The sequence below is a fragment of the Solanum tuberosum genome, unplaced genomic scaffold, assembly GCF_000226075.1.
Source record: "Solanum tuberosum cultivar DM 1-3 516 R44 unplaced genomic scaffold, SolTub_3.0 scf00009, whole genome shotgun sequence".
Lineage (NCBI taxonomy): Eukaryota > Viridiplantae > Streptophyta > Magnoliopsida > Solanales > Solanaceae > Solanum > Solanum tuberosum.
The window spans coordinates 1,930,855-1,944,048 of record NW_006238935.1 but is presented as its reverse complement, the minus strand read 5'-3'; the positions used below and the strand labels follow the sequence as shown (position 1 = coordinate 1,944,048).

The 13,194-nt window shown below is 33.0% G+C and overlaps 1 protein-coding gene across 1 annotated transcript; it reads left to right on the top strand.

Annotated features, from left to right (window-relative positions):
• The first annotated feature begins 2,024 nt into the window (after window positions 1–2,024).
• On the top strand, window positions 2,025–10,808 carry LOC102579678 (uncharacterized). Its single transcript, XM_006339305.2, has 3 exons — window positions 2,025–2,316; window positions 3,369–3,508; window positions 10,533–10,808. The coding sequence occupies exons 1-3, from the start codon at window positions 2,172–2,174 to the stop codon at window positions 10,545–10,547; spliced, it is 300 nt and encodes a 99-aa protein (XP_006339367.1). The 5' UTR covers window positions 2,025–2,171; the 3' UTR covers window positions 10,548–10,808.
• The last annotated feature ends 2,386 nt before the right edge of the window (window positions 10,809–13,194 follow it).

Below are 13,194 nucleotides of genomic sequence, written 5' to 3'. Positions count from 1 at the left end.
GAATTACTGCGTTATGAGTTTGTGGTGAACACGTATACCCTAGTTAATTTTCTCATCTTGATAACAGCCGAAATTGACTTTTGTTTATTGATTACTTACTGAATTCTTACAATTTGTTTCACAAATCCCCCCCTTTTTATTTCTTGTTTCTGGAAGTACTTTGGCTAATTGAATATAATTGTTAGTTAAAGTAAAGTCTAAACCATTTTCCTCGTGGGATCGACCCCAACCTACAAGTTGGGTTCTTTACTTGATAACGATCGCTTATACTTCTTTAGGGAGGTGTAATTTGAGCGTATCAAGTTGTTCAAGGGCATTGATCAAGTCAATGTACTACTAGTCGCACATGCGAGTAGACAAGATTTGATTGTTCATGCAGCAACAATGTGTCGCGATCGTCGCAACATTAGGTGGGGGAGAGTGCAATAACCCACCACTTTATCATACTATTTAGGTATAAATTTGAAGCATAAGTGAGATAACATTAGTGGGAATACCTAGAGTTATGTAGGGGTTTTGAGAAGACTCTAGAATATTCAAGAGAAGTTTATGGAAAGCCTTAGAAAACTCTAGACTTGTAGAGAATTCTAGAAGAGAGGCCTATTTGTAAATATGTAGGGACTTGTGTAACAATTTTTATTTACACTTTAGCCCCTAGATGTGTAGTATAAATAGAATGACATTCATTTGTAACTCAACCAAGCAAGAAGCAAGCAATCTTCAAGCAATACACAATCCTCCTTATAAATTCTCTTGTGTCTTTCTTCATTTTCTTAGTGGTCTAGTTTGAAAGGGCTTACTTAAGATCTTGAAAGGATCGTGAGTAAGTTGTTGAGTGCTGCACATGGTGCTTAGTTGGAGTAAGTGCCCGTTTGGATGGACTTAAAAAAGTAGTTTTTAAGTCAAAAAATAAAAAGTCAAACTTAAATGACTATTAAGTCAAAAATTAAAACATAGGGGGAGACCTACTTTGCTTTTTAAGTCATTTTAAAATTATTTTAAGTTATTTTTAACCTTGCTAAATACTTTCAAAAGCTAAAAATGACTTAAAAGTAAGTCTGACCAACTTTTAAGCCAATCCAAATAGGCTCTAAGAGGGTGTTTGAATTGACTTAATTTTTTTTACTTTTAACTTAGTTTTTGATTTCTAGAAGTGTTTGACAAATATAAAAATAACTTTAAATAAGTTAAAAATAACTTAAAATAAATTAGAGTGTTTGGTAAAGTAATAATAACTTAAACTAAGTTTAAAATGACTTAAAAAAGTTAAAAACCAAAAATAGGTCTCCTCTACATTTTATTTTTTAACTTAAAAATCATTTAAGATTGACTTTTTAGAGCCCATTTGGATTGACTTAAAATAAGTAGCTTTTAAGTAAAAAATAAAAGGCAAACTGAAATGACTTTTAAGTCAAAAAATAAAAGTAGGGGAAGACCTACTTTTGATTTCTGACTTATTTTACATCAGTTTAAACTTATTTTATGTCATTTTTTACATTGCCAAACACTTCCTAACCTATTTTCAGTCATTTTTGACTTATTTTAAATTATTTTTTATCTTTTTCATACACTTTCAGAAGTCAAAAACTGACTTAAAAGTAGGTTTAACCAACTTTGAAGCCATTCCAAACACCCTCTAAGTCTGTGACATTATGCTCAATTTATGAAGTCATAAAGATAAATACGGTTCAAATCAATTATTCACTTTGTTCCTAATTACTTGTCCACTTTTAAATTGAAACACCTATTAAGAAAACAATGATTGACATAGTGAGTTTACCATTTTACCCCTATTAATTATGAAGTGAATGAATTAAAAAATTAAGATTTTAAAAAAGTTATACATTTCTCAAAGTAATTAATTGAGTGTATAATAGGTAAAAAATTTTTTTATCCTTTCTTGATTTGTCAAAATGGACAAATAATTAAGAACAACTAAAAAATGAAAAGTTGACAAGTAATTAGGTACAAAAGGAGTATAATATTAGAAGGATGAAATAGACATATCGTCAAAGCTAAAGGATTATTTGGGTAAAAGACTCTTGGAAAATTTGGGAAGAGTTGTACATTTTCCAGAAAGAAGCGTACAGACAGAAAACGAAACCCTGGGCTGCTAATCAAATCAAGATCAAACAAGAAGGAACCCTAGAAGAAAGTGAGATTGTGTGGCAATGGCTGAAGAGAACAAGCAAGAACAATCAGTTGTACCATCGGAGTACAATTTGGATGCAAAATGGGATGCTTGTCTTGATTTGGGTCTTCGCCGTTTTACTTACTTTTCCTTAATCGGTGGCTTTGCTGGTCTTCTCCTCTTCAGTGAGTGTTTTTATTCCACAAACTCCCATTTTGTTGCTTGTTTTTATGGGATGTTTCAGATGTGTTTTTGTTTTGCTTAGTATTGTTTGTGTGACGCATTGATTCTGCAATTGGTGTTGGATGAATTAAATTGGGAAAATACCGAAAAGATTTTTTTTAATTGGAAATATTTTAGTTTTATGTGTTTTACCAAGAAATTGAAACTGGACTAAGAGCTTTTGCTTGCGAGCATCTTATGTCAGTTCACCAAACAGTGTGAAAATGCTTATACGGGTTAGTTTCCTCTATTAGTTCTGACTATCGTGGACATTTCAGATGTGCTTTTGTTTAGTTTTGTTTGTGTGATTGTGTAATCTTATATTGAAAACTAATGAAAGTGGTAAATGATGTAAAGGGTTTTCTTTGAAATTTGTTTCACTCTGCAAATAAATTGAAATTGGAGAAAGGACAAACCCCAACTCCCCACCCCCAACCCCAAACAAATGTGTGTGGGGTGGGGGGTCTTTATCAGAGGGGGGTGGGAGACAGAGAGAGAGAAGTGACATTATTTGCTTAGTAATCTATCAATGTTTGAAAGACAAAATTGAAGGGTGTATGGCTAGATCAGTAATGAGCAGTGGTTGTGAAAAAATAGCACTGGAGTGGTTACGGGTTGGTTTCTTATTAGCTTCATTTTGCCCATATTGTTAGTGAGAACTTGAAGAATTAGTTCTTTTTAAAGCTTAGCTATATGCACAGTTTGTGATTGCAAAGAGAAAAAAGTAACAAAGTGTAGCCTAGGGCATGCAAGATGTTAGATTTTGATGTAATATCTCTTGCAGTTACCTTGATAATCATTCTCCCCCCTTCCTATCTTGAAGTTTTGGTAGCTGGATGTCTAGGTGTAGATTCTAGTTGTGCTTGAAACTTTCTTATTGTTTTTCGATATATGTAATATGAGTAGTGTTGCTATAATATGATTTGTTCCTGCTTGTGTTTCTCCAAGTTATCTCCAAAATCTATTAGGCAGAATATGTAATCAGTTTATTCATTAGTATTCATTATTATCATAGGGAGTCCTGTGACACGCTGGGCATCTACAGCATTTGGTGCTGGGGCAGGTCTAGGATCTGCATACACAGAATGCTCTCAGAAATTTGGTGGATATCCTGGAAAATCAACTGCTAGTATTTCTGAGACTCCTATTACCAAGGTAATAATTGCATGTATTTCTACTTCCGGAGCAATTTTTTTTGGGGGGGTTAAATGGATTTTCTGAGATATAATTTTATCTTGTAAGGAAAGGAATGATACAAATCGGCATGCCCATCCCCAATTATATTCAGTGAATGCTCAGCATTCTTTTCTCCAGTAACTTGTGCAAAGCTGTTCTTTTACATGTGTGTCTAGCCTGAAATATTCAATTGGACATGATGGCTTGTATAGTAATGCTCTTTTCTTTTGATAAAAAAGTTTTGCTCTTTCCTGCTGTGTGTTTTTCCTATTAGTTTCTCTTTGTTCTTCTTTTTTGGGTGAGGTGTCTGTTGCTGTGTCAGTAAGCTTCTTTACCAATAAGCTTTTAGTTACTTTAACCCTGCTTACATGTCTTTTATTAAAAAGTGACTTGATCTAAAAGGTGTGTTGCTGTGGAGCCAGGGGTTGTACCGTAGTAGAAGGATAGCATTTCATGTTGCATCTCTGATTTTTTAACTACTGATGGAAGCAATATTTAAGCTTGCAATTTTTTTTAGCTGTGAAGCTGCAATCTTGTATCCTTGTGTATTAGCTGATTAAAGTAAACCGGTTTTCAGTTATGCTCGCATTTGGTTGTCCGAGTCTTCACATCTTTTAGATTAATTTAGTCTGGCTTTAAAACCTTGGATTTCCATTTCCCAAAATATTCTTCTTACAAGAGATTCATCAATACTCTTTATGAAAAAAGAGACCTTCATCAATACTGTTTATGAAGGATATATAGTTTTTGAGCCTTTTTAGGATATGGAAGATCGTCAAGATTGTGACTTGTAAGTAATCTTCACGAGACCTAGTTTATCGTCTATTTAAACTTGATCAGAATTTAGTTTGTTTGCTTAGAATCCGTATAGAGTATGATTCCATTTAGGCCTTATTTGTTTTTATTAAAATTAAGATGTTTGCATTTGAGTACACATGAATATTAAGACATGTATTAAGGTTAACACGGCTGAATCTAAATATGTATTAAGATCTGAATAGTACAAAATAATTAAGATGCTTGTTTCTCAACATTTGAATGTATAAAGTTCTCTTTGCTGAAAATCAATTAATACAAAAATTCAAATAAAATACTAATTAATCTAATACTCTATATAAATAATATTAAAAATAAATTTATATGGTGGTTGGTGGTTGGTGGTGATTATGGGTTCTGACTGTACGTGGTAAGTAATTGGCAGTGGCAGCTGCTGATAGTAATGGTTGTGGGTAGTAACATTGAAATTCTCACATTTTTGAAAGATACTAAGCTAGCTGTGATGGTAACTGACAATAATGATGGTTGATGGAGGTGGCAGCTGATAATGTGGTGGATGATTTTGATAGATAATGGTGATGATTGGTAGTGATAATTATAAATGGTGGTGACAACTGATTGTGGTGATTGGTGGGTGGGAAAGTGGGTAGTGGTAGTTGATAGTGTGGCAGCAACAACAAGGATGATGGTAGGTAGCAGTGAGAGTGGATGGAATGATATTGAAATGCTTTCTCCGTAGCAATGTTCCTTAATGGATAACATCTTAATAATAATAAGACTTTATTACATTTCTTAATCATTTAAATCTATTCGGACCCATTAAGCTATGTTGCTTAGACTCTTCAAAAATGTTGCCGCACCCGTGTCAGGCTCTCCAAAAATGCATTGTTTTTGGAGTATCCGACACGCACCCATCAATATTTTTGAAGAGTCAGAGTAACATAGCCATTAAGTAGTTGCAAAATAAAAGAAACAAACACATTTAATGATTGATAGCTGAATGATTAAGATTGAGACCTAAAAAATACACACTTAATGACTGGGATTTTCAAGTTCAAAATAAATAAATAAAATGACTGGGATTTGAATGATTAGGATTTAGACCTTCATTAAATGTAAACAAATGAGCTCTTAGTGTACTCTAAGAAGTGGAAAAACTAACCCGTCGCAGAATTAATATATATTTGGCAGAAAAGTGGTAAGTATACCACCTTATAATGATAAAAACTACCGTTTCGGTTATGTTTTAGTTGCTTTTTTATAAAAAAATCTGTTACTCGTGGGCTTGGGCTTGGAAATGTATGAGTTGCCTTGAGCCTTAAAAATCAATTCAAAGAAAATGTCTGTCGATTCTCTTATCAAATCTTTGGTTAGCATGGTGAATCAATAAGCTAAGTAACTTATTCTTGATGCCTTTTCCTTGAACTGCTGTTTTTATTCAAGTTTCCTTTGTATTGCATGTGCTGAATCTTCATGACTTGGCCTGACTGTGTCATTCCTTGCTTTTGATACAGTTGATCTTGTTCTGTTATTGATAAATGGATAATTACAGTATAGATATTTTAATTCCTGAAGACTGAAAAAATTGTTTAGGGGTGGGAGTTAATCAGGGGAAAATGATGTGGAGGATGCTACAAGGAATCAAATGGACTGATCTGTAACTGACAGCCATCTTTTTCTTAGTTCTCTAATGTTCTGTATCCAAGTATTATTACGAAGTTACAATGATAGCTAACCATCCAAAACATGCCTTAACCAATGCAAGGCTATCATTTTTTTAGTGCTCTGTCACTCGGGCTCTTTGTTTGTGTCAAATTACTAATTTCAAATGGTTATTATTGCTACAAGTATATTGTTTGGATCCTCACAAATACACTGAAAACTTGTTAGAATCTTGATGTCCCTTTGTCCAACACAGACATGTATTTTATACATCAGTCATCCATAAAACAATAATGGTGCTGCCACTTTGTCTAGCTGGTGTGTGCGTTTTTTTTTTTTTTTAAATTTCTCTTTGTTTCCCGTTGAGTAAAGTTCGCAGTGTTGTTTATTACCCTGAAGTTATAACAGGGGCACAACCAGAATAGGCACATTTATCCTACTTGAAATTAAGTAATGCAACATAACCTTCTTGCGTAGAGTTTGCAAACTGCATCTTATGTACATAACAAATTTTACTTTTTTTGAAAGTTGTACTCCCTGGTTTTCAATTTATTTGTTCTACTTTCCTTTTTAGTATGTTTTAAAAAAATCACTTTCTATATTTAGTAATTCTTTACACTCAATATCCTACATGTCATATTTAAAACCCTTAGACTCAAAGGGCAGTTTGGTACATTACCCACATCTTAGTTTAAGATCACAAGATCCTATAGTCTTCATTATTTTTCTGAAACTCCTTATCGAGTCAAATTAAGACAAACAAATTGAAACAGAGGGAGTAATAATTTTAAAGGTTCTTTTTTTTGCATGCAACAGTGTAACATAGTTGTCAATAAGTGGTGTGCAAGCCTTGGAGACCAAGACTCAAATCCCAGGAGACAAAGAATATAGGTGATTTCTTTTCATTTGCAGGCTTAGTGGGCAGAGTCCTTGTTACTTATGCTGCTGGGAGGAAGTGGTATCGTTAGGATCATTAGGTAAGGGTTAGGATCTTTAGGTAAGGATCAGGGCGATATATAAGTTCAATTTGTTAAAGGGGAGGCTGAAATCTTAGAGTTCAATGGAAGAGAGAACTTTGTTCTCTTGTTTTTTTGGTTAAAATATGACTTAATGATTTATTCATCAGAAATCCCTTTCAATAGGAGTTTTATAACATCAATAGGAAGTCTAATCCTTAAAAAAGTAGGAAACCTAAATCCTTTCCAAAGTAACAACTTAGCTTAACTTAATCCTTATGAAGCTATGAAACACTATGTTACTCGAACTCGGGTGCGGGTATCCAAGACGGGTGCGGATCCGAGAGTCGGATTCGACAAAACAAATTTTAAGTTTGGGGGGGGGGGGTACGAATTCGAGTATGGATACGGGTGCGGGGATTCGGCTATAACGTTCAACATTATAAAAATAGATTTATAAAGATATTCTAAATTTGAGAGATATTTTGTAGAATTCAATTTGGAGTCAAATGTGACAATAATTATCCTAGTCTTATCTCCTAACCAATTATAAAGCTAAAAAAATTATGTGTAAATGATAATATTAAGATTTGTTGTCCAAGTCATAAAGGGATTTTTACACTACATAATAGTCCAACAAAGTCCACAACACTGATTATACAAAGAGTAAGCCCATGAAAGGTAAAATGTCATTAGAAGTGGTTAGGCCCAAATGTTTAGTTGCAGCCCATAAAGGGTAAACAAGACATTTAAAGAATCTCTGCAAAATCATAGTTTATATATTTTATTAAATCTTCCTCACTAGTCACCTCTGCCTCTACGAAAACAACAAGACCTCAACCCTAGCTCATTCCTACTCTCTGTTTCTCTGCCAAGATGCGGCCAAAGTTCGATCCATCTCTGGTCGTCTCTCTCTGCCAAAATGCTCTGAAGTTGGATCCATTTCAGGTCGTCGAGTTTTTCGAATTCTCAATGTCCCCCCTCAAATTTGTTCTTGACTTTGGTCAAAGTATCCGGATGGCATTGACAGAATCTGACACGCACCACACACCCCGCACCTGTACCCGCACGAGTGTCGCGTCGAGATGGGTTCGGCAGACAAAATGAAGAGTCCGCGCAACATAGATGAAACATAAATCCTATTCTAGAATAATAGAGAAAGTTACTAAAATATAATTAATTAATAAATAAATCTACTTAAAAATATAATTAAATATTTAATTAATTGACTTCCCCGCCTGCAAAACAGGTATATAGTGGAATGGTCGAGGTGTGTGCAAGCTTGCCTATACACCAGTGTTTTTTTTCAAAGAAGTGCTAAATTTATTTTAGGGTTGCCTAAAATATAGTGTGCATAAGATTTTAGGTTGTTAATCAGGGTTGATGATAGGGACAGTGCAGCAGATTTGCACTGCCTTACCCTACAAGGAATAGTTGACAGCTGGATACTCATTTCTACTCTTCTTTGTTTCCGTTTGTTTTTACAGAATTCCCTTTTTCTTTTATTTCTTGCTTTCTAAGGATATCAAGGAATTGTAGTCCTTTTTCCTTTTCCTACTTCATTCCTTGAATGTCTGAATGTAATGTCAAAGTACTAGAGGTATATGGAAAAAAGGAAAATGTCTTGTCAAATAAGGGAATGAATAAACAGAAAATGAAAAGGAGGGTAGACAATGAATAATTACTTTTACTAGGAAATTTCACATGCCAATACCTTTTATATATAATATTTTCTTTTAGGGGTGGGGGATGGGGGTTGAGGTTGAGGGAACGGGGAAGACGTGCACATCACTTCCCTATGTGGCTAAAATTTGGCCGCTTTTCTGAGTAAAATGCTCTTCATAGTTGTTTTTCATTTTATTTTGACAGTTCTATTGATGAAATGCAGATTATAAACCTATCTAAATAAAGAGATAAACATAAATAAGTACATCCGACTGAAGATGCAAGTAGCACTACTGAAGTATAATTTGAAAAAAGAGCGTGAGATAGTTTCATAATATTGTAGGTAGACCTCCAAAAACACCCATATGTAGGTGTTAAACCACGACTATTCAAGGTATTAAAAAGAGATCAGGTAGATCTAGAATCACGTGAAAGAAAGTTATATCAAGGGTGTGTTTGTTAAGAAGGAAAATGTTTTTGTCGAAACTATTTTCTTAGAACATAAGTGATTTTCTTACTTGTTTTCTGATTTACGGTAAGTAAGCATAAAATGTTGCTCAAAATCATTTATATATAATCAATGCAAACACTAAGGAGGGTGGGGGCAGGGGGGTAAGGGTGGTGCAGGTGGGGCTTATGGGAAGTGGATATGGGATGTGTTGTATTGTAGGATGGTGAGGAGTGGAGTGCCACTTATGGGTTTTCTCGTTTTTAAGGAACTTGTTTTTTAATAATTTGACCAACCAAAACATGAAAAAGTTGGGTTCTTTTTTTCTTGTAAAATGTTTTTCCACCGTACCAAACATTTTGTAAAAGATATACAATCTCTTGGAATTGAGGCAAACTTCACGAAAGATAGAACAAATTGTAAACAAAGGTCTAATAAGTCTGTTTGGCCAAGCTTCTAAGATCAGCTTATTTTGAAAAGAATTTTTTTTCCAAAAGTGCTTTTAAGAAAACTACTTTTGGTGAGAAACAATTTGTGTTTGGCCAACAAAATTTAATACACTTTCGAACAACAATTAATGTTTGGCCAAACTTTTTTGAAGTGCTTGTAAGTGTTTTTTTCTTAAAAAGTGTTTTTACGGAAAAACTATTTTTTTAGCTTTTAAAAAACAGATTCTGCTACTCCACAGAAGCACTTATTTTTTCTCAAAAGCTTTGACCAAGCACCTCACTTTTTAAAAATAAGCACTTTTGGCCTCTCAAAAGCTTGGCCAAACTGGCTATAATTATGTGATACTTACTAGTTGGGTTACGGTTTAAGCGTGTTGGTAAGTGTACATTAGATTTAGTGTTTGCCTAGTTTGAGTGAATTAAGAAATATTTAGATCAGTAGGAAACATAGAGAACCTCTTAGTTTTAGTGAACTCTAATTGTTTGGTATTGCAATGGAACAGGTCCAAATGGGGAAAATGGATAATGCGGATTTGTATTAGTTACCCAACTAAGAGCCCGTTTGGATTGGCTGAATTAGTAAGGAAGTCTTAATCATGTCCTGAATGTTTCCTATGTATATTTAGGGTCTATTGGGCTACCTTCTGATTTTGTAGTATGCCTGTACATACTATACTCATCCTGATAAACATGTTATTTTCTTATATCTTATGTGCCATCAAATTCTCCCTCTTTCACACTATTTTCTTGTTGGGTCCAATGTACACAGACATTTCTTGTTGAAGGGGCGTGAGGGTGGAAGGGTGGAATTTGTATTCTGTACCAAAGGTTATGCTATTGTGTTACTACTTATGTTTACTTTTATCTTTTTATGCTTTTGTGTTACTACTATATTTATTTTGTATGTAAAATGTTGGTTGAAATTAATTTAAATGGAGAAACATGGTTACTGAGAATTCTTGCCGCAATTGCATCTGACAGTGGGTGTGTTATTGTTGTTTGTTACTACTGTTTACTTCTTTCTTCCTAAATTTCTTCTTTGACAGGTTGGAGAGGACTGAAGCAACCCTTTCACTGGGATCACAGATAAAAATTTTCTTTAACCAATGAGATTGTTGTTTTCCCGTTTTCACCCATTGGCCTTTTGTCCTTTGTTATGCCAATATTATCTTGCATGACTTGATGTTTAGAGCAATCTATGGCTCATTTGGCTTCTTTCTATCTACTTTGTAACTGTTACTACCAAAATGGAATTATATAACAAAAGGAAGGAGAAGAAATAATTGCTTTTATCTGCATCTTCTTTCTTGTGTTGTGTTTCACTCCTTTGCTGATGGAAGTATTCTGTGGCCTCTGGGCTTATGAAGTAGAAATTGTTGAATAAAGTTTCCTCCCTTTCCAAATTTTTCAATGAGCTATGTATTTGCTCTATGAGCAATTTTTTTTTTTTTGGACAGGAAAAACTATATGCTAATCGTTTTTATATTCCATTCATACATTTTATATAGTGATATGTTTCATTTTTAAAATTTATAAGTGTTTGACACCATCATTTCTATGGCACTTGCACAATTTTCATGAATTTAATAAATTGGGATAATATCATTTTTAGTCCCTCAGTTATGAGTATATTTTAATTTTGGTCTTTGTGATATATGACTTGACACGATTGATCTTCAATTAATCAAAATATAGTGCTTTTGGTTCTTTTATGTAGGAAATCTGATATATTTAGACTAATTTATAAGTATATTTTACTCTAAAATATGAAATTATTACACAAGTTTAACATAACATGAGGAAGTACAGGGTGGAACTGTTAAGAATTTAAGAAACAATTGTGACTATTTACAAGAAATGGATCAAAAATGTATGTCCCGAATAATTGAAGGTTAAACATGGGTAGTTGGATACCAAAAGGATGAAAATAAGAGTTTACTAATAATTGAGGGATCAAAAAACTACATGACCTAATAAATTTGATGTGATTTTATTTCCTATATCAATTAAAAGATCGAATTATTATTTTAATTCAAGAATTAGTGGGTGTTTGGATTGGCTAAGTGCATGGAGGCAAATAACCAGCCTGTTCCATTGGGTTCACAATATTCATAAAAACAGATGAAGCATTATTTATTTATAGCATCTGAAACACAAGTAATTGTTTTATGTTACATCAGTCAAGTACCACAATTTATTCAACAAAACACTAAACACATATATAACTTCTTTTCATTTTCTTCAGAATTATAACGTTCATCTTATTCAATTGCCATGTGTGTTTGTTGCTGTGTCGGACATGCATGAACAATCAGGACAAGGACATTCAATCTTTTCATTAATAGAACTAGTCATGCAAGAGCAATCAGGGCAAGGACACTCAACCGTAGTTAGCAAATTCCTTGTCCTTGGTAAGCTTAAATTCACCGCGTATGTTATTGGTACGACCCTTGACTCAATAGTTTCAACATCGCTCTCAATCGACTCAATGCTTCCAACATAGAAGCAAAGTGCAACAACCATGAAAATCAACACAACTGACATTTTCTTCCCCATGATTTGAATTAGTCTTTTTGCTATATATTGATGTGGTTGCTCAAAGCAATTGAATTGTTGAAATTTATAGTCATACATTTTTCCGATGTTAACATTGAATAATTAGTACTAGCTGGGATTTCTATGTTGTATTAGAAGAAGCTAATTAGTATATGCTTTTTGGTATTCTCTATTTCGTCTATATATGTTTCTTTAAAAATAGTGATGCCAAATTCTCATGGAAAATTAAGATGGAATTGGTGCCCCCTATGGACCATATAAGGCATCAATTGAAATGACTACCTAATCCATATTTTGATTTAAACTAATATAACCTATAAGAAGTTTGTACGAATGAGTTTATCCATGCTCATAGGTTTCATAAGTTTGTTCAGTAACTAGTTAAAGTTATGTAGGTATTAGTATTGTAGTAGTTAATTATGACTTATGAGTAAATGTTTATATTATTTTAGGTAGGGGTGTACAAAATCGAACCGAAAACCGAACCAAACCACAAACCGAGTCAATCCGAAAAAAAACCCGACTAGTGGTTTGGTTTTGAAAAAAAAAAATCCGACTATGTTTGGGTTGGTTTGGTTTTAACTAGAAAAAACCAACTCGAGACCAAACCAACCCGACATTATATTATATAATTTTCAAATTTTATTTTATATATAAAAATATTTACTTTGATATAATTTTTTAAATATTTCTTATACTTTTTCATAGTTTTTATCTTTTTAATATATTATTTCAAGTTTGAAACTTAGAATTATGAATGGGCCAATAAAGATTATAGTCCACAGATGTTGGTAATTATAATAAAGCTTAAATCAAAAATCAAATTAATACTAATGCAAAAAGAAAATCAATTCAACACTAAGAATGACAATAATATTGAATATTTGTTCTTTAGTTTTACATTGATTTAGACAATTAAAATACATAATCTAATTTTAATTTCCTTTAATATTTAGTCATGTAACTAATACTTATTAAACTTAATTTTAGCATGATTTAGTACTTTTAAATTATGATCATTTTCATTATGACTTGTTAATTTGCAATATTTGTTTTACGCGATTTCATTATTATTATTTTTGTTGGATATTATAGTGTCATTAATCATATCATATTGTGTTATATTTTTAAGAAACATCTTAGATAGTTGTA